Below are 20,427 nucleotides of genomic sequence, written 5' to 3'. Positions count from 1 at the left end.
GTGGGCCCCCCCACCCTGTGGACTCAGTGGGGCCCCCCCCCCCGGGTAGTGTCTGGCCCCGGGCATGGCGGTCAGCAGCCCCATGGGCAGCGTGGTGCGGCGCCCGCCTGCTCCGTGTCAGTCAGCTTGTATCCGGCCGGGTGACGGTGCTCGTTCTGACATGTGGTCTCTTCTGTGTGTGTACGTGTGTCCTGGCTGCCTCCGCCTTTAGCGTTTCGTTTGGAAGTGACACTAGGTACAGCTCTTTTCTCTTCCGCGCCCGCTGGCCCGCCCTCTCCGGTTTTCAGTTTCCCCTCCCGCTCCCCGTCCGCCCTCCGGTCCCCCCGCTGTCCTCACCTCCTCCCTGTGGGTCTGCCTCGTGACGTGCCCGGCGCTGGCCCTGCCCTGTCCCGCTGCTTCTCCTGTGACCCCGGACTGCGCCGCGGAGAAGGGGCGGCCACTTCACGGCGTCGCTGCCCTGCCGTCCACACCCCGGGTGGGGCTGGCCGTGCGGGGGCGTGTGCGGCGCCCTGCTTGTGCTGACCTGTTCTCTGCCGTGTCTTCGTGGGGATGCGGGGTGGAAACCGGAGAAGCTGGGCTGCCAGGGCCCGCAGAGCGGCCACGCTAGGGCTTGAGGCAAATTCCCAGCTCATGAGTGACGGTCCTCGACTCTTAGGCCGGGACTGAGGCAGGGGTTTAGGACAATTGAGAACAGAAGCTGTTGGGTAACAGGAAAGCCGGCCAGGAGTGGAGGCCACCACTGGTCTGGCCCCTGAGGCTGCCCCGAGCCGCCCGTGGCGTGGGCTCCTGGCCGCTCACTCCGGTGAGCTTTTGCTCTGGTCGTTACTTTCTGACTTAGACACTGGGGACAGAAAGAAGCACCCGCCGCCTGCTCTGTGGGGCCCGGCCGCAGCGGCAGGGGCTGTGCTGTCTTCAGGGGGCCGCCCCGGTTTCCACCCCCAGCATCATCCCCCAGGGCGATCAGTTGGGGAGGAGATGCTGCAGAGAGCTCTACAGACCCGGCAGGCTCCCTTCGGGTCCAGGGAGAGGCCGCGCACCTCCTTACTCAGGCTCAGGGGGTCCCTCGCCTCTCCTGTGATCACAGCTCCTCTCCCCTCCACCCTCCCATTCCCGCCTCGGCTCCAGAACCCTGGGCTGAAACCTCCCACCCCCCCAGGGTGGCGCTCAGAGCGCTCCAGGGCCCCCTCTGGTGGGGCGTCCGGTGGCCCCGTCCTGAGTAAGGAGGGGTCTGTCCTCCCTGGACCCCGGCCCCAGCGGCTCGCCCTGCAGGTGGCCCACACGTCCGTCTGTCTCCGTGTGTCCGTCTGCATGTCCCCGTCCCCACTGAGAGCACACCACACTCCATCATCTTTCTACCTCACCTCTGCTTCCTTCTAGAACCTTTTACCAGTTTGAGGCTGCGTGGGACAGCTCCATGCACAACTCCCTCCTGCTGAACCGGGTCACCCCTTACCGAGAGAAGATTTACATGACCCTCTCTGCTTATATCGAGGCAAGAAACCTGTGCCCAGGGCCTCCCCCCAAATCACCTGCCCCCCCAAGCCCGAGTTTCCGGACAATGGACAATAAGGGGGCTTGTTAGTCCCACACAACCCCAGCCAACCCTGTTGTCTTCCCAGAGGGCTTCTTGAGTCCTTGAGTTTAATCTGTGTACTTTTAATGGGAATGATCAGAATTAGTCAGTTCCTCTATCTTTAGTGTGTGGGTTTGTCCTTGGGGTTGCAAGATGGCTGCAGCACCACCAGACGTTGCATCTGTGTTCCAGACAGCACAAGAACAGAAGCCTTCTTTTCCCCATCGCAAGGGTCTCTGGCTGTGACTCCCTTGGAAGCGTAGGAGAAGCTGGGGGTGTGGGCATTTCTCACGGGTGCAGCAGCCAGCGGGGCGGTAGAGACAGAAGTACCCAGCCACCCTGCCTCCCTACCCCAGAGTCTAGTTACTGTGGCTGTAACGTGGGGGCCAGTGTGACCGCCCCGTGGGGTGAGCTTTGCTCAGGCTGAGCAAACACTGGTAGGGCATCACCGAAGCAAGACCCCAGGACACGTCCACGTTGTCCGTTGTCACCCTGGGGTTTCGGGAACACAAGAGAACCTGCTGTTTGAGACAGCGGCTCGCTCGTCGTGCAGTGACCTCCCGTGGCCTTTAGGGTTGGCCCATGGGCGCACAGACAGGGTCCAGTCAGATCCTCACAAACATTTTGGGCCATGTGTCACCCCGGTTCCACGGGGAGGAGGCTGAGGCCCGTGTCCGGGATGTTGGGGTGTCCTGCAGGGACACCCGGCATCTCCAGCCGGAGTTGGTTCAAGGTGGGGGCAGAGACTCTTGCCTGTGTTGGGGCTGCCCCAGGGATGGGGGAGAGGGGAGGGTCTGCGGCTGCGGGTGGTGCAGCTCTTGGGCCTCCCCCGGGAGGAGAGGCCAGGGGGCTGGGTCAGCCTGGGCGTGCCTGCCCTGAACCCAGAGAGGAGAGGCCTGAGGGCTGGGTCGGCACTGGCGAGTCTGCGCTGAGCCCTGGAAGGAGAGGGCCGGGGGGCTGTGTCGGTCCAGGCAAGCCTGCGCTGAGGGTCTGGGGCTGAGGCCGGGGGCTGGGTCGGCCCAGGCGAGCCTGAGCTGAGCCCTGGGAGGAGAGGGCCGGGGGGCTGTGTCGGCCCAGGCAAGCCTGCGCTGAGGGTCTGGGGCTGAGGCCGGGGGCTGGGTCGGCCCAGGCGAGCCTGAGCTGAGCCCCGGGAGGAGAGGGCCGGGGGGCTGTGTCGGCCCAGGCAAGCCTGCACTGAGGGTCTGGGGCTGAGGCCGGGGGGCTGGGTCGGCCCGGGCGAGCCTGCACTGAACCCTCGACCCCGCAGATGGAGAACTGCACGCAGCCGGCCGTGGTCACCAAGGACTTCTGCATGGTCTTCTACTCGCGCGACGCCAAGCTGCCCGCCTCGCGCTCCATCCGCAACCTGTTCGGCAGTGGGAGCCTGCGGGCCTCAGAGAGGTGAGCCCGCCAGGAGCGCTCTCCGGCCCATCTCGCTTGGACCAGCGGGAGAGGCCTTGGCGCACTTGTGGGGACACGGATGTTGTGTTGGGGGGCGGGAGAGAGCTGGAGCCTACCTGCCAGGTGTAGCAGGAAGGCCTGTGTGTCCACTCTGGGGCTCCCATGGGTGGTCCTGGGTGACCTTCCTCCCCAGCAGCCGTGGGGCCCTGTCGCTGGGCAGGGTGAACACTGGGCCCAGGGAGGTGGGGACAGAGGGACCCTGGATGGCACATCCCCAGGGGCATGTGCTGAGCCAGGCCTCCCGGCACCTGGGGGGTCAGACCCCAGGCCCAGAGTCCTCTCGCACTCTGACTGCTCTCTGCGTTCCTGGAGGAGGGGAGGAAGGCAGTGGAGGGATCCCGCCCCAGGAGCGGGGACACCCAGGGTCCCTGCTGGTCACCTTCAGTGATGCTCACACACCCTGTGTTGTGGGTGGCCGCCCCGGGGGGCACAGCTGGGAGGAAAGAGCGTGGGGTCCTGGATGGCCATGACCCTGTGACCCTGTCATCCAGGAGGTCACCTTGGGACCGTGGGCCCCCCTCCATGAGTGGGTTAGTGGGGTGCCCTAGGCAGAGTCAAAGGTCCCAAGACAAAGGGGGCCCAGCGGGCGTCTGGGACGGGGACCCTGACACCGCAGCCCCCACTGCCTGGCGTGCGGGCCGTGGGACTCGTGCCCAGAGTGCATGTGATGGTGAACGGGTGCCCGGCCATTGTCACGCGGGTGACAACGCCCCCTCCACAGCAACCGCGTGACGGGCGTGTACGAGCTGAGTCTGTGCCACGTGGCTGACGCGGGTAGCCCAGGTAGGCGTCTGCCCTGCGCCCTCTGGGCGGGGGTTGGGGGGGCGCTGATGGAGGTCAGGGAGAAGGCTCCACGGGGGACACTCGGGTGACCTCGGCTACGCTGCCATGCGGGGAGCCCTCACCCAGAGGCCCTGGGGGGCTGGAGGACGGTGGGGGCCGGCGCAGCCCCCGCGGGGTATGCCACGTCCGCGGCCCGTGCAGGCATGCAGCGGCGGCGCCGCCGGGTGCTGGACACATCCGTGGCCTACGTCCGCGGCGAGGAGAACCTGGCGGGCTGGAGGCCGCGTAGCGACAGCCTCATCCTGGACCACCAGTGGGAGCTGGAGAAGCTGAGTCTCCTGCAGGAGGTGAGTGCCCGGCCCGCCTGTCACGGGGCTCAGAGCCTCACGACGGCCCCGGCTCGGGCGGGACGTGCGCCCTTGGTCCAGCCGCAGACTAGGGGGCGTGTAGCAGAGACGAGACAGACATTGGGAAGAGAACTGGGGGGCGCGAGCCCTTCGGTGGCTCCGGTCAGGACAGCCCGTGACCAGCAGCGGGCACTGGCCGCCGGCTGCAGCAGTGGGTGGAAAGAGGGCGTCGGGTCCGCGTCCGTCCACGTTCTGGGCCCTTCCCAAGGCTGCGCCCCCGGAGCTTGTCCGTCCGCTTGCACTAGGGCGCAGGCAGGCCTGTGGGCTCCACGGCGCCCGCCCCAGCCTGAGGGCACAGAGTGAGGCCGCGCTCGCGCCCCGCACAGGTGGAGAAGACCAGGCACTACCTGCTGCTGCGAGAGAAGCTGGAGGCGGCCCAGCGGCCCGGCCCCGAGACGCTGTCCCCCGCCTCCAGTGAAGGCTCCGAGGCCCACGGCTCCTCCAGTGCCTCCTCCCCGCTCACGGCTGAGGCCCGGCCAGCATCCCTGGAGGCGCCCAGCGAGCGGCAGCGGGAGCTGGCTGTCAAGGTGGGTGGCCGGCCGGCCTGCAGGCGGGGGACCTGGGAGAACGAGGGCCCCAGGGCCCTGGAGTCACCTTGACCTCGTCCCCACCCCGCCCCACCCACACTGGGACTCAGGGACTGTTTACAGCCTCCTCCTCCAAGTGGTGCCCCCCGCTCTTGAATACTCACACTGACGGGGAGCTCACCACCTCCCCAAAGCCGGCCCTTTCTCCCGCTGGGTGGGCCACGGGGAAGACCTCCTGCACTTCGTGTGCCCCCACCCCCTCCTTTGCCCAGGCACCAGCCTGCCGCAGGAGGCTTCCTCAGATGGCCCTACCCCCTGGGAGAGGTGGGGTGCTGCCCACCTCCTCCTGGGGTGCCTGGCCCCTCGGCTAGTCGCTCGCATCCACATCCGAGCCAGGTCCTGGGGGCTCCTGACCAGGCATTTTCTCTGCCCACAGTGCTTACGGCTCCTCACCCACTCCTTCAACAGAGAGTACACCCACAGCCACGTCTGCGTCAGCGCCAGCGAGAGCAAGGTGGGCACGGGGCGGGGGCGCCCGCGGGACTGTCGGCTCCAAGAGGGAACTCGGGTTTTCCTAGGGACACCCCTCCACCAGCCCAGAGGGATGCCTCTGGGCTCAGGCCTGGAGGCCAGGGCCGCACAGGGAACAGCAAGGTGCACTCCTCTGCCCACTGTTTCCAGTAGCAGTGCCGTCCGACCTGGCCTCACCCCACTGCCCCTGTCCTGGGCGAGTCCAGCCCCTCCTTAGCTTCTGTCCTCACCCGGGGGCCCATTGGGGCCGGCAGCCTCAGGCCTGTCCCCCCAGCTCCTGTGCTGCCCTGCACGGAGCCTCCGGGGGGGTCCTGCCTGCGCCCTCACTCGGCCCTGCGGGGGTCCTGCCCTCTGCCCTCTCGCTGGCCTCTCCCTCTGCCCAGAGCTTCTCTCGCCATGGCCGTGGGGCTACACGTGCTGACGGTACACGTGCCCTCCCTGGTCCTCGCCCAGGGGTCCTCCCATTCCCCCGAGGCAGAGCCCGAAGCCCTGGGTGGGGCAGGCAGGAGGGTCCGGCCGTTGGGGTGGGAGGTGCCCTCCCACTGGGGCCCTGCGCTGGCTCAGAGAACGCCATCTCCTCTGCAGCTCTCTGAGATGTCGGTCACCCTGCTGCGGGACCCGTCCATGTCCCCGCTGGGGGCCGCCACGCTCACCCCCTCCTCCACCTGCCCCTCCCTGGTCGAGGGCCGGTATGGGGCCACCGACCTGAGGTAGGTGCTGGCCGGCCTGCAGGAGCGCACCGCGGCCGGCGGGGGGCGGGGGCGGGGGCTGGATGGCGGGGGCAGGCCGGCTTGAGGTGCCGGCGTCTGGGGGTGGCCACGCAACGGGGCAGGGCTCACGCTGCCTTTCCCGGGCCACTTTCTGCTAAAGCATAAATTTAAAATACGCTCTTCCATAAGGCTGGGAACAGGTCAAAACGCTCAATCAAAGCCCTTCCCAGTGGCAAATGGAACAGTGGGAGAAGCGGTGGCAAAGCAGAGGCCCGGGGGCCTTTGGGTCCACTGACTTCTGCTGATGTGGGGCCCCCGCTGCCACCACTCGCGTCTGACCCCCAGATCTTGTAGCTCCTTGGGGTCTTTGTTCTCTGACTGAGAAAGGTGTGAAGCCCTCTGGGCCCCATCCTGAGACAGGCCACGTCGGCCAGCACGTCGGCCCCTCTGGCCGGGCCGCGGACCGCCCGCTCCCTCCATGCAGGTGGTCCCTGAGGAAGCCGAGTCAGCCTCGGTCCAACTTTAGAGATGAGATGGGGAGCTGCTCTCTTGGGGTGGGGGTGGGGGGCCAGGGCATCCCTGAAGAAGCCGGCGGCAGGTGGACCCTGGTGAGTGCCCCGGCGGTCCCGGAGGTGATGCTGGCCCCCAGGGAGCCTGGCCAAGGTTCCCGGGCCCTCCAGGTGCCCCTGGCGCTGCAGTGGCTTCATTCTGCTTCCCCAGGACCCCACAGCCCTGCTCCCGGCCCGCCAGCCCGGAGCCTGAGCCCCTGCCCGAGGTAGATGCCAAGAAGCTCCCCTCCCCTGCCCGGGCAGCGGAAGCCGACAAGGAGCCCCAGCGCCTGCTGGTGCCTGACATCCAGGAAATCCGTGTCAGGTGTGTGAGGGCCCTGCCCAGCCGGCTCCTGAGGACCCCAGCTCTGCCTCTGCAGGGACGGCAGCCGCCCCGACCTGGGCAGTGCTGGGGGTCAGGAGACCACCCCCTGACCTGAGGCGGTGCAGGGGGTCAGGAGACCACCCCCCGACCTGGGGGAGTGCAGGCAGTCAGGAGACCACCCCCCGACCTGGGGCAGTGCTGGGGGCAAACAGACTCCCCCCCCCCCCCCACCCCACCCCACTGCACCCTATGTGGGGCAGGGGCAGCTCTGTGCTGTAATCAGGAGACCAAGCCCCAGCCAAACCTAGGGCAGGGGTGGAAAAGGAGCTGATAGAGAGGACAGGACGGTGGCCCAGAGCCTGGACGTGCGGGCCCGGTGGGAGGCCGCGGACCGGGCAGGGCCGGTGGGAGGCTGTGGCAGGGGCTCGGGGGCTGTGCCCAGTGGGAGGCTGCGGAAGTGGGGGTGTTGCGGTGGGAGGCCTTGGAGAGGCGGTTTTGACGCGTCCCGCCCCGCAGCCCCATCGTCTCCAAGAAGGGCTACCTGCACTTCCTGGAGCCGCACACGGCCGGCTGGGCCAGGCGCTTCGTGGTGGTGCGGCGGCCCTACGCCTACATGTACAACCACGACAAGGACGCCGTGGAGCGCTTCGTGCTCAACCTGTCCACCGCCCAGGTGGAGTACAGCGAGGACCAGCAGGCCATGCTCAAGGTGCGCCACGGCCGCGGGCTGGCGGGGAGGGCGGGAGCCGGGCCCAGCCCCCCGAGGGCCGCGTCCCCTCACCGCTCGGCCGAAGCAGTGTGAGTGGATGTCACGGGTGGGGGTGTCGGGCTCAGCCTCTCGCGTTCCGGGGTCCCTCTGCCCACCCGTGAGGCGCGCCGTCCTTGTGATGACCAGCAGTGAGGGGTGGGTCGAGCATTGGTGCCAAGGATGCCCCAGATGGCTGACGACACGGTGCGTCTTCCAGAGACACCCACAGAGGGTGTCGGGAGCCCTGCAGGCCCAGCAGGGCACTGGGCCCAGGAGGGCAGCCTCCTGCCCCCCGGCTTTCCCCCAGGTCCTCTCCGAGCAGGCGGCAGCCTGGGCCTGTGTGTGAGGAGCTCTGAGTCCTCCCGGCTGGGGCCCGGGGTTCCTCAAGGTGGGGGGTGTGAGCTCAGCCTGACCCCCAACGCCCACCCCGCCGAGGGCTCAGGCTTGAGAGAAGAGGCGGGATTAACGGCCCCGAGCACACAGCTGAGCCGGGGGCCCAGGGAGGGGACCTTGGGGATGCGGAGCAGTGACAAGTCCGCCTGGGGCGTGGCCACGGGACGAGAGGCGCAGGGTGTCGCACCTGCAGGGGCGTCTGGACGGGAGGTCAGGACGGCCCTGACCCTCCCGCGGGTCTCCTTCCCGACCCCCGCGGAGCCGCAGCCGCCCCGGGCTGAGCAGGAGGCCTGGCCCTCACAGCAGCTCCCTCTGCAGACCCCCAACACGTTCGCGGTGTGCACGGAGCACCGGGGCATCTTGCTGCAGGCCAGCAGCGACAAGGACATGCACGACTGGCTGTACGCCTTCAACCCCCTGCTGGCCGGGACCATCCGGTACGGCCGCCCACGGCGGGTCCCCGAGGCCTCCAGAGCCCGCAGTCGGCCGGCGGGAGGTGGCCTCTATGTCGGGACCGCCGGGCCCAGCGGGCGATGCTTTAAAGGAGGCTGTGGGGGCGGGGCGGGGGCAGGGGCTGCTCCCACCGGGTCCCAGGGGCAGGAGGCAGAGGGTACTGTCTCCCAGGCGGTTGGGGAGGCAGGGGTGTGCCCGCAATGCCCCTCACACCAGCCTGCGGGCGCCCATGGCCCCCTGACCACTGCTCCTCTCGGCCCGCAGGTCCAAGCTGTCCAGAAGGAGGTCTGCCCAGATGCGGGTCTGAGCCCAGCCCCCCCGCAAGCCCGGCCCCGCCTCCCGTCTTCGTCATCGCCATCTGTCAGCGCCGCCCAGCCCCGCCCGCCTCCTGGGACGCCCGCCCTGCCGGGGACCTGCCACACGACCTGTGCCAGCAGAGGCCACGCGTGTCGTTCTTTCTGCAGGAGGCGCCCCGGGTGGGAGGAGCTGGGAGGCGCCAGAAAGGCGGGGGGCAGGAGTTGCGGGCGTCGCCGCCGTTCTCATATTTTTTTAAGCATAGACTTATAATTAACACACACTAGTTAGTGATGTTGAGACAGTCCCCTCAGACGTTAACGATAAGACTGTGTTCTATTTATAAGTATTTATTTCTAATGCCTTCACGTAGACCTGTAGGATTCAGACGGACCCGCGCCCTTGTTCCCACACACCTCCCAAGCCTCTTGGGGACAGACGGGTCGGGGCGGCCCCCCGGGAGCCACGGGGATGCACGGCCCCGGCCGGAGCTGAGGCCGGTCCGCACGCACGCAGGGCCGGCCTGGCCCCGGGCCCGTGTGTGTGTGCGTGCGCGTGTGTGTCAGGGGTGTGACGCCTGAAGGCTGAGCAGTGCAGGTGCGTCCCTTCCAGCAGGGCGCGTGTCTCACCCGGACGGCAGCCCCTGAGCCGTGACTGTCGGGGACGCTGGCCGCACGCCCCTGGGAGCAGGCGGGGGGAGCCCAGGCGCCCAGTCTGGGGTGAGAGGGTCAGGGTGGTGCCCGGTGTCCGGGCCGGCCGGGGGCGGGGCTGGGTCTACGAGTGGTCCGGGCAGCGAGGGGCTGTGGGCAGCGTGGGCAGGGGTGAGACGCGGGGTGAGCCCCAGGCTGCCAAGGGGAGGAAGCCGTGGACCCCTCTTTTACCGGGAGAGGAGTGTTCAGGGGTCCCGGTGGGGAGACTCCAGTCGGCCGGTGCGGGTGGCCAGTGCCAGCGCTGGGTCACCCGTCTTCCAGGCGCCTTTTCCTGTGTCCGAGGGTGTCGCCGGGTCTGGTTCTGGCCTCTTGTGACAATACCCGTCTCGTCCCCTCTTCAGACTCTGTGCTCGAGGGTCGCCCAGGACCGCGCAGGGTTGCCCAGGCTGAGGGTCTGGTCGGGGAACCCACCGGCCCAGGGTCTTCGAGGAGCTCTTCCTCCTCCCAGAGACACGGCCAGCCCCTCTTCAGCTCAGGGCAGAGCAGCCATAGCACAAGGCCCGTCCACTCCGCGGCGCCCAGAGCAGGTGGCAGAGGTTGAGGGTCTAGACTAGGACCGAACGCCGTCCAGAAACCGGGAGCCTGAGCCCCTCCGGGATCCCTGGAGGCCATGCAGAGAGCAGGCTGACGGCTGCTCCGGAACCATCACTGAGCCGAGGTCGTGGGCAGGGGAGGATGCACGGGTGAGTTCTAGGGGTCAGTCCTGAGCACCCCGCTGTCCTGCGGGGAGACTGGGGCGCAGGGCCCGGGCCATAGCCCCTCAGGTCAGCCAGCCTGAGGCCGCGGCCTCGTCAGGGTCCAAGGCCCTGTCTGGGGGCAGGGTGCCTGGGGCCAGCCAGCCTGCAGAGCCCCTGCCCCGCGGAGCGGGCCTGAGGCACTCACCTGCATCTGGGGCCCCCACAGCCATGGGGGCCCCCACGGCCACTGCATCCTAGCCTCCTGCCGTCCCGGTGGGAGCTTGGCGGTCAGGGTGTCCCCTGCCCGTCACCGCCTCCTCTCAGCCTGGGCCTGAGAACTCTGTCTGCGCGTCGGTCGGGAAAGCCGCTCTTCTGGGCCGGATGCCATGGGAGCCAGCAGAGGCGGTCCGAGACCCCATCCCGTCTGTGACATGGGGGCCAGTCTGGAGGCCCCGGAGGTCCCCAGGGGTGGGCGCAGGCTGGGAGGTCAGGTGTGGGGTTGAGCTGTGTCCCCGAGGGGAGGGAACGATGTCGGAAGCCACCTCTCTCGGACAAGTTTTGTTTTGGCGCTTGAGGCTGCTCGGGCTGCAGCTGCCGTGAGTTTGGGGGCGGCCCCGCTGCCCCTCCAGGGAGGGGTCACGCCTTCCTCGGCGGCCCTGGGCGGAGCCCCGGGAGGGAGAGTCTGGGCCCCGGTGACCGGGCTGGGGGCCAGAGGCGGGTGTTGAGAGACCGTCCGCTTCAAGGCCTCTGTGCTCTGAGTGACTGTTCATAAGAAGCCAGCGTTTTGTTCTCTGACAATGCGCGTGCACGCGCACACACACACACACACACATACACACACACGCACACGGCAGGGTGACTGCGGCGACCTCCCGTCAGTCCTGATCCCCCTCGGCGCCTCTGGGCCGGATGAGGCGAGACACCCAAGGAGGGTCCCTGAACGCCACTGAAGTTCCAGCGCGCACGAGGCTGCCACTCCGGTCCCTGTCAGCTCCCCCAGCGCGGGGACCCCAGAGGCCCCCCCCTTCATCCCCGGGACCGACCCGGGCCCCCCGCGGCCGGCCGCCCCCCGAGCCCCCGTGGCCTGTACATACGTGCTCGTGTGGCCCCTGCACTGCAACCGCCATTCCGATGTACCGATTAGCCCCTGATGTTCTGAACCCGAGTGTTAGGCTCTTGGCTCCTGTCCCGTGTGTGCACTTAAGCTCTGTCCAGTTAAGAAATAAAACGGCTCTTTATGCAACACCAGACCCGAGGGTCCCCGCTTGGCTTTACTCGTGCGTCGGTCTGTTTGCTGGGGCCTTATAGCTGCAGGGCCAGCTGTCCAGCAGTGTCTGGAGACAGCACGCGCCTCCCAGCGGCCAGGCGGAGAGGGGAGAGAGCCCTGAGGGGTGGGAGGTGCGAGGTGGTGTTTGTCACGGGAGCATCTGCCCGCTTCCCTCAGCACTGGCTGCAGCTGTCTCAGCAGCTCCAGGTGCCCTCGGGCACGCCAGCCCTGCACCAGCCTCACGCCCAGGCAACTTCAAGTCCTTTCACGTGGTCAGTGTTACCTCATACTAAAACTGGACAAAGACATTCCGTGAAACCATAGACCAGTGTCCTCCTTCAACATAGAAACAAATACCCTCAGTAACATTTCACTGAGGGCACGGCAACTCGCTCGAGTATTCTTGCCTGGAGGATCCCATGGACAGAGGAGCCCGGCGGGCTACAGCCCGTGGGGTCACAGAGAGTCAGACACGACTGAAGCGACGCAGCACACGACACACACTACATTTCACCAAGTTGAATGTTGGGGTACATAGAAAGGCTAGGACCCCATGGCCTAGTTGGGTTTATGCTGGGAATGCAAGCTCAGCTCAAGAGCTAATCATTCTAATTCACTTAAGCTAACAAAGGAGAAATCACATTATCATCTCTATAGAGGCAGAAAAAGCATTTGATGAAAATCCAATACTCGTTGCTCATCAAAACTTGAAATAGAAGATAACTTCTTAACGTGGAAAAGCGTGTCTGCACTAACTGTATAGCTGACATCGTGTGTGTGAGTGCTCAGTCACTTCAGTCGTGTCCGACTCTCTGTGACCCCATGGACTGTAGCCCGCCAGGCTCCTCTGTCCATGGGATTCTCCAGGCAAGAATACTCGAGTGGGTTGCCATGCCCTCCTCCAGGGCATCCTCCCGACCCAGGGATCACACCTAAGTCTCATGTCTCCTGCACTGGCGAGAGGGTTCTTTACCGCTAGCGCCACCTGGGAAGCCCAAGCTAGCATCGTACTTAACAGCAAAAAATGAAGACCTAACGCTTTAGACTGGGCACAAGACAAGGACGCCCTCTCTCATCACCCGATTCAACAAGGTAATGGAGCTCCTAAGCAGGGCAGTAAGGCGAATGAGGAGAGAGCAGGTGCACAGATCGGGAGATAAGAACGGCTCGCAAGGCAGAAGTCCTAAAGGAATATACCACAAATCTGCTGTAATTAACGCCTGAGCTAACCAGGGCTGCAGAGTGCAACATCAGTATACAAACGCTCATTTCACTTACGTTTCATTAAAGTGCAGTTCACTACGTTTCAGGTGGTCACCAATGTGACGCTGTTACATATGCATACATGTATATGATACACACGTATATGTATATTCTTTTTCAGATTCTTTTCCATTATATATTATTACAAGCTACAGAATTACAAACACAAATTTTATTTTTATATACTAGCAATAAACTGTTGAAACTTTAAAAAATTGTACCGTTTGTATTGGTGGCTTCCCTGGTGGCTCAGATGGTAAAGAATCTGCCTGCAGTGCAGATTCCTGGGTCGGGAAGATACCCTGAAGAAGGAAACGGCTACGCTCTCCAGTGTTCTTGCCTGCAGAATCCCATGGACAGGGAGCCTGGCGGGCTACAGTCCATGGGGGCGCAGAGAGTCAGACACAACTGAGCGACTAAGCAAGCATTTATAGCAGTAGCAAAAATAACTATATGTGTATAAATCTAACAAAATACATGCAAAATCAATATGCCAAACCTATAATAAAGCACCGATGAGATAAAGACCTAAGTGAAATGAAGAGTTATATTCATAATTAGAAGGTTCAATATTTATTAAGATGTCATCTCTCCCCAAATTGACTTTTAAATTCAACATGGTCTCAATCAAAATTCCTGTAGATATCAACCACCTGATTCTAAAAGTTACGTGAAAAGTAAAGGCGCTGGAATAGCTAAAACAAATTTGGCACAGAAAAATAAAGTTAGAAAAGTCGCAATATCCATTTTGACCCACGAAACGACAGGGGTTAGGACAGTGTGGTCTTTCTTTAAACTGGAGTTTGGTTGCTTTACGATGCTGTGTTTCTGCTGTACAGCAGAGTGAATCAGCCACATGCACACACACACCCTCCCTGTTGGGCCTGCCCGCAGCCCACGCCCACCATCCCGTCCTTCTAGGGGCCTCGCTGAGCACCGAGCTGAGCTCCCTGGGCTGCACCGCACCGTCCTGTCCTTCTAGGGCCTCGCTGAGCACCGAGCTGAGCTCCCCGCCAGCTGTCTGTTTTACGCCTGGTGGTGTGTGCGTCAGTCCTGATCTCTCGGTTCGTCGCACACTCCACTTCCCACCTGCCCCATGTCCGCACATGTGTTCTCTGCGTCTGCATCTCTATTCCTGACCCGCAGAGATCAGCTGTGCCATTTTTCCAGAGTCCAGGACGGTGTGATATCGGTGAAGGAACAGACACACAGATCAGTGCAGCACATGCGAGAACCCAGAAGTGGATGCACACGCTCACACACACACACACACACAAGTGTGACCAGCTGATGCTGTTTACAAGATGCAAAAGCAATCAACGAAGAAAGGATAGACGTTTCAACAAATGATGTTGGAACAGATGGACTCCGACACGTCTTTTAAAATGAACATAAACTCAACACCTTGTACAAAAAGTAACTCAAAATGTTACGGAAAATCTAAATCTATAAAATTTCCAGAAGAAAATAATATTACAAGGAAACTTCAAGATACAAAGCAGGCATGGTGTTGTTGGACGTGACACCAAAAGCTCTATTCCCAAAGAACGAAATGCAAGGTTGAACTTTATGACAGTGAAGAAGCTTTTGCTCTGTGAAGGAAAATGAAAAGACGAGCTGCAGATGCGGAGAGGATATTCGCCAATCAACCCTCTGGCCCAAGACTTGTCTCAGAATACATTAAGAATCCTCCAAAGTCTCTGATAGGTAAAAAAAAAAAACCCAACTTAAAAATGCTACGTGCCACTACTCACATACTTAAAGGGCTGAAATCAAAAACAAGAAGCAAAACCTGAGAATATCAAGTGTTGGTGAGAAGAAGCAACTGGAATGCTTCACTATTTGTGAAACTGGAAAAGCTGCGGTCACTCCGGACAAGGGTTTGGGACTTCCTTAGAAAGTTAAGAGCACACTTTCATACGACTCACCAGTCCCACTGCTGGGCATCGACCCCAGAGAAATGACAAAGTGTGCCTTAGAGAAATGGATACACAGATGTTTAAAGCAACTACTTATTGTTGCCCCCAAGTGGGGCAATATAGAATCAAAACTAAAAGTCAATGGCCTGCCTGTGTACCAGCAACAAACAGCTGGAATTTGAAATTTTAAAATCACCATTTATAGTACTATAGGAGAGAAATAAGGTGTTTTTTTTTAAAGGTAGGTAAAAATTAAACAAAATATGCTCAGGATCTGATGTAGAAAACAACAGAATTCTGATGAATCAATGTTATAAGTAAATAGACATTCTGTGTTCACTGACTGCAAGACTCGCTTCTGCAAAGACGTGAGCTTTGCTGGTTGGTGCTACAGACTCAGGAGGGCTTGCCAGGTGGTGCTCGCGGTGACGAACCCGCTTGCCAATGCAGGAGATTCGGGTTCAATCCCAGGGTTGGGAAAATCCCCTGGAGGAGGGCATGGCAACCCACCGTAGTATACCTGCCTCTCATAGACAGGAGAGCCTGGCAGGCTACAGTCCACAGGTTTACAAACAGTTGGACACCACTGGAGTTACTTAGAATACACACAGACTCAGCCTCCCCAGTAACGCTGCTGGGGCGCCGGCCAGATAGGGACAACCTGAACCCACAATGTATATGTCAAGGCCAAAGGCCCAGAAGAGCCAACACAGTACTGAAGAAGAGCAAATTTGTAGGACTCACACCACCCAGCTTCAAGACTGCCCATTAGCTTTTAAAACTCAGGATAGGGACTGCCCTGGTGGCCCGGCAGCTAAGACACCCTCCCGATGCTGGGGTCCCAGGTTCTATCCGTGGTCGGGGAACGAGACCCCACATGCCACGACCAAGGGTTTGCACGCTGCAGCTGAGACCGAAGACCCCGCTTGCCACAATTAAATAAATAAAAACAAGTGCGCAACAAGTCAAGGTAGTGTGATGCCGGTGAACGAGCAGACAAGTAGTAAGGGTACAGGAGAGCCCAGAAATGGACACACACAGAGTCAGCTCATCTTGACAAAGGACACGGGCCGTTCAAGGGCACCAGGGCAATCCTCTCAGCAAATGGGGCTGGAGCAAAGGGACGCCCACGAGCAAAAAGCATTTTAAAGAATCTGGTCACAGATCTTACACTTCTCACAGACATTCAGACGCTACGTCAAAATGGATCTTGGACCTAAATGCAAAACACAGAGCTAAAACTTCTACAAGTACTTATCAATGTCAAGAAATGGCTAGGACCTGGGCTTCCCCGGTGGCTCAGATGGTAAAGAAGGGAAGTGTTAGTCGCTCAGTCGTGTCCGACTCTTTGAGACCCCATGGACTATATCCCACCAGGCTCCTCTGTCCATGGGATTCTCCAGGGAAGAATACTGGAGCGAGTAGCCATTCCCTTCTCCAGGAGATCTTCCCAACCCAGGGATCGAATCTCGGTCTCCTTCACTGGGGGCAGACTCTACCACCCCCAATCCTCCCCCAATCCAGGAGGAGACTCTATCCTGCTGCAATGCAGGAGTTCCGGGTTCGATCCCTGGGTCAGGAAGATCTCCTGGAGAAGGGCAGAGCAACCCACTCCAGTATTCTTGACTGGAGAATTCCATGGACAGAGGAGCCTGGGGGGATACAGTCCATGGGGTCGCAAAGAGTCGGACATGACTGAACGACTAAGCACAGCATAACAGGACCTGGGAGGAAATACTTGGAAGACAATTACAGGACAAAGGACTTGTGTTCAGAACATGTGAAGAATTATTATAACTCAATAATGAAAAAGATTCACAACTCAGTAAAAAACAAAAAGCATTTGAATGACCAATAAGCAGGCTCCTGACAATGTGGCTCATATCACCTGTCATCAGGGGAATGCAGCTTCCCACCACAGAGGGAGCAGACACCAGGAGGAGAGACTGCAGGAATCCTCACAGCATCGCGTTTGTGGACACCAAGCGTCTCCTATCTTGCTCCTACTGTTGTTGAGTCACTCAGTCGTGTCTGACCCCATGAACCGCAGCACGCCAGGCCTCCCTGTCCATCACCAACTCCCGGAGTCCACCCAAACCCATGTCCACTGAGTCGGTGATGCCATCCAACCATCTCATCCTCTGTCAGCCCCTTCTCCTCCCACCTTCAATCTTTCCCAGCATCAGGGTATTTCCCAATGAGTCAGCTCTTCGCATCAGGTGGCCAAAGTATTGGAGTTTCAGCTTCAACATCAGTCCTTCCAACGAACACCCAGGGCTGATCTCCTTTAGGATGGACTGGTTGGATCTCCTTGCAGTCCAAGGGACTCTCCAGAGCCTTCTCCAACACCACAGTTCAAAAGCGTCAGTCCTTCGGCGCTCAGCTTTCCTGATGCTCCGACTCTCACATCCACACATGACCACAGGAAAAACCATAGCTTTGACTGTGTGGCCCTTTGTTGGCAAGATGATGTCTCTGCTTTTTAATATGCTGTCTAGTTTTGTCATAGCTTTCCTTCCAAGGAGCAAGCGTCTTTTAATTTCGTGGCTGCAGTCACCGTCCACAGTGATTTCGGAGCCTAAAAAAATCTGCCCCTGTATCCACCTTTTGTCCATCTATTTGCCATGAAGTGATGGGACTGGATGTCATGATCTTAGCTTTCTGAATGATGAGCTTTAAGCCAGCTTTTTCACTCTCCTCTTTCACCCTTATAAAGAGGTTCTTAAGTTCTTCACTTTCTGCCATTAGAATGCTCCTGGGAACGTAAATGCTACGACCACCTTGTGGGAAGTAGCAAGAGAACCTCACAGAATTAAGTATTGTCCTGCCCTGTGATTTAGAAGATTCTCTAGCTACTTACCACCCCCCCAAAACCAAAAACATTTGTCTACAAGGACTTACATGAACTTACTGAAAGCAGCTTTATTTGTATTGTAGGGGAAAAAATGGAAGAAAACCTAAATGTTTGTTCATTATCAGAAAGATGGATTAAGAAATTGTGGTTCAGCCATGAAATGGAATTCCATTTCAGAATTAAGTGGGAACAAAACTCTGACACTGGAAACAAAACCAGCCCACTTCCCTGCCGGCCCCCACGTGGAGACGCAGGGCAGACGCAGGACGTGGGTTACATGGGATGGTCCCCAAGCCTCCGATGAGTCAAAGCAGGAAGCCGGATGCCTCTGATCAGGGGCGGGGCCCACTGGAAGGGACGGGACTTCCTGAGAGCGCGCTCCGCTCCCGCCGGGGTGAAGGCATGGGTGCCCTGCATCTGTGCATGCGTCTCATGGGTGAGAGTTCACTCTCAAGACAGGTGTGCTGCACACCATTTACGTTTTATCTAAAAGTATGAAGTATCTAGAAATACAGCCAGTTCAGGCTGCTGACTCAGTGTGGATCACCGTCCAACTCCAGGCAGGATTTCTGGTGGTCACGCGCTCTGTGTGTTCCGACCTGGGCAGACCGTGGCCGCCTGGAGACCAGGCCCCACGGGGGAGCCATGGGTGGCCAACGGGCAAGGCGGAGGCCCAGGGCTCCAGGGTGCACGGGAGGTCCCCGCAGGCACTCACGCTCTGCGTGAGCCTGAGGAAGTGCGGGGTCCACGAAGACAACCGATAATCTGTAACAGGAAGAGAAGAGAGTTTTACTGAACCCAAACGGAAGACTATCGTCCAGGAAAGAGCTTCCAGATCACTCGGAGGAAGTGCTCCAGAGCGGTTCTATAACTCGTCGGGACAGAGAACGTCGAACGTCAGAGATGTGTCCCTTCATACCCACCCGGCTCCTCTGTCCACGGGATTCTCCAGGCAAGGATGCTGCAGCGGGCTGCCATGCCCTCCCCCAGGGGATCTTCCCGACCCGGAGATCCAACTCTCATCTCTGCTTCTCGTGCGTTGGCAGGTAGGTTCTTTACTGCTAGTGCCTCCTGGGAAGCCCTGTGTCCCTTCAAGTTTCCAAACAGCCCAGCACATACTCCATAGTGAGTCAGCGTGTCCTCGGCACCTGGGAGGGAGTCTTACTGTTAAAGAAGGGCCAGGAAGGGAAGCATTTAACCTTTGTCTTTAATTTGGACGTTCTTTGTTTTTTCAGTTCAGTTGTTCAGTCGTGTCTGACTCTTGGCAAACTCATGGACTGCAGCACGCCAGGCCTCCCTGTCTGTCACCAACTCCCGGAGCTTGCTCAAACTCGTGTCCATCGAGTCAGTGATACCCTCCAGCCATCTCACCCTCTGTTTTTATTTATTCATTTACTTTTGGTTGTGCTGAGCGTTCGTTGCTGCCCAGGCCGCTCTCTAGTTGCCGTGCTCGGGCTTCCGAGTGCGGCGCCTTCTCTTGCCGGGGCCCACGGGCTGCAGAGCACACCGGCTTGGCAGCGGTGGCTCCAGGCCTGAGAGCACAGGCTCAGTAGGCGTGGGGCACGGGCTTAGTTGCCCCGAGGCACGTGGGATCTCCAGGACACAGGGATCAAACCCGCGTCTCCTGTGTCGGCAGATGAATTCTTTACCGCTGAGCCGCCAGGGAAGCCACAGACATTCCCAGTGCGCCCTTTCCTTTAATAATTAAAGCATGTATAATGTATGTTTGCTGGGCCACAAACAGGCTATTCCAGTTGGCCTCAAGTTCAAGTTAACTTGGGGGGATATATGCGTATGTATAGCTGATTCACTGTGCTGTGCAGTAGAAGTTAGCATTGTAAAGCAACTACACTCCAATAAAAATCAATTTTAAGACAAGTTAACTCACGTAAAAGCAGTATGACTTCCCAGCTCCTCAGTCCGTGAGCGTTTCTTTTATCACCGGCTTCAGTCCCAAAGGCTCCCTGCTCCTTGGAGGGGGTGGGGACCTGGCAGAAGGGAAAGACAGACACCCCACCGGCAGGCTGGAGTCTGGGGGCGTGTGCGCCTCCTGGGTGAGGTCAGGCCCTGAGGACCTTCCTGCTGGGTTAGCCTCACCCCTTTCCCGGGGCGTGGGGGTGGGGAGGCGGGGGCACCAGACGCCTTCCCACTTCCCGGGAGAGTTCTGAACCCAAGGTCGTCTGCCAGGACAGCTGAAACAGTCAGCTCCTGTCCCTAAGCTGCAGGTCTCTGCCCCCGCCCCCGCCCAGGCCTGGGCTCTGCGGGGACGAGTGCCTGGTGGGGAAAAGACATCAGACCTGTGAGGGTGCGGGGATGGGGGCGTCAGATGGCAGGGCCCCTCTGCGTAGCAGGAGTGCTTGTGGGGGCAGAACAGAAGCCTCAGCTGGTCTCGAGCCCCCCACGTTAGAAGTGCAGTGACCTGCTCGGGGAGATGCGTCCCCAGCTGGGGCGCCGTCGGGAGCAGGCGTCGGGTGCGGAGACCAGCGCGGCGGCAGGAGGCAGGTTAGCGTGGGCGCGGCCAGCGGCGAAGGCGGCCTCCCACGCGGGGCACCCTGCAGCTCCCAGCCTGGCCGAGCTCCTCAGGAGGAAACTCACCCTGATTTGGAGGGCAGTTCTTTCATCCCGGTGGCTCAGCTGGTAAAGACTCCACCCGCAATGCGGGAGACCTGGGTTCAGAAGATCCCCTGGAGAAGGGAAAGGCTTCCCACTCTAGTATTCCGGCCTGGAGAATTCCATGGACTGTATAGTCCACAGGGTCGCACAGAGTCAGACGCGACTGAGCGACTTTCACTTTCATCTTTGGAGTCGAGCTCCTGGGAAGGAGGGAGGGGGCCTGCAGGGATGTGAGGGACAGAGCAGCAGGGGTGCAGGGCCGGGGGCCTCCAGGTGGGCTTGAGGGGGCGTCACCTGGACCCCTTCCCCGGCAGCAGTGGCTGGCCGTGAGGCCTCTGCCTGCAGAGGCCGTGGCTCCTGTGCTCAGGACC

The 20,427-nt window shown here is 60.7% G+C and overlaps 1 protein-coding gene and 1 long non-coding RNA gene across 24 annotated transcripts in view; one reads left to right on the top strand and one right to left on the bottom strand.

Moving 5' to 3' along the window:
* The window catches only part of KIF1A (kinesin family member 1A), an 87,054-nt gene extending 75,664 nt beyond the window's left edge, over positions 1-11,390 (top strand). For 13 of the 23 annotated variants that reach the window (XM_061412872.1, XM_061412895.1, XM_061412893.1 and 10 more), the window contains 11 exons: positions 1,378-1,492; positions 2,841-2,974; positions 3,756-3,817; positions 4,019-4,164; positions 4,551-4,751; positions 5,188-5,265; positions 5,868-5,992; positions 6,713-6,865; positions 7,382-7,574; positions 8,325-8,443; positions 8,724-11,390. In XM_061412872.1, coding sequence (XP_061268856.1) covers positions 1,378-1,492; positions 2,841-2,974; positions 3,756-3,817; positions 4,019-4,164; positions 4,551-4,751; positions 5,188-5,265; positions 5,868-5,992; positions 6,713-6,865; positions 7,382-7,574; positions 8,325-8,443; positions 8,724-8,766 — 1,369 coding nt within the window. In that variant the 3' untranslated portion in view covers positions 8,767-11,390. Of the gene's footprint in view, positions 1-211; positions 236-1,377; positions 1,493-2,840; positions 2,975-3,755; positions 3,818-4,018; positions 4,165-4,550; positions 4,752-5,187; positions 5,266-5,867; positions 5,993-6,712; positions 6,866-7,381; positions 7,575-8,324; positions 8,444-8,723 lie in introns of all 23 variants that reach the window. The other 10 variants (XM_061412874.1, XM_061412876.1, XM_061412873.1 and 7 more) reach the window with 1 other exon arrangement.
* Positions 11,391-18,124: 6,734 nt separating this feature from the next.
* LOC133244986 (uncharacterized) lies at positions 18,125-20,120 on the bottom strand. Its single transcript, XR_009735578.1, has 4 exons — positions 20,039-20,120; positions 19,332-19,431; positions 18,367-18,591; positions 18,125-18,208 (listed from the first exon to the last, which is right to left on the bottom strand). It is a non-coding gene; the product is annotated as an uncharacterized LOC133244986 (long non-coding RNA).
* Positions 20,121-20,427: the final 307 nt, after the last annotated feature.

Source organism: Bos javanicus, chromosome 3 (genome assembly GCF_032452875.1).
Source record: "Bos javanicus breed banteng chromosome 3, ARS-OSU_banteng_1.0, whole genome shotgun sequence".
In the NCBI taxonomy this organism is placed as follows: Eukaryota; Metazoa; Chordata; class Mammalia; order Artiodactyla; family Bovidae; genus Bos; species Bos javanicus.
The sequence above is the reverse complement of the archived record's forward strand: the minus strand, read 5'-3'. Positions and strand labels throughout refer to the sequence as shown.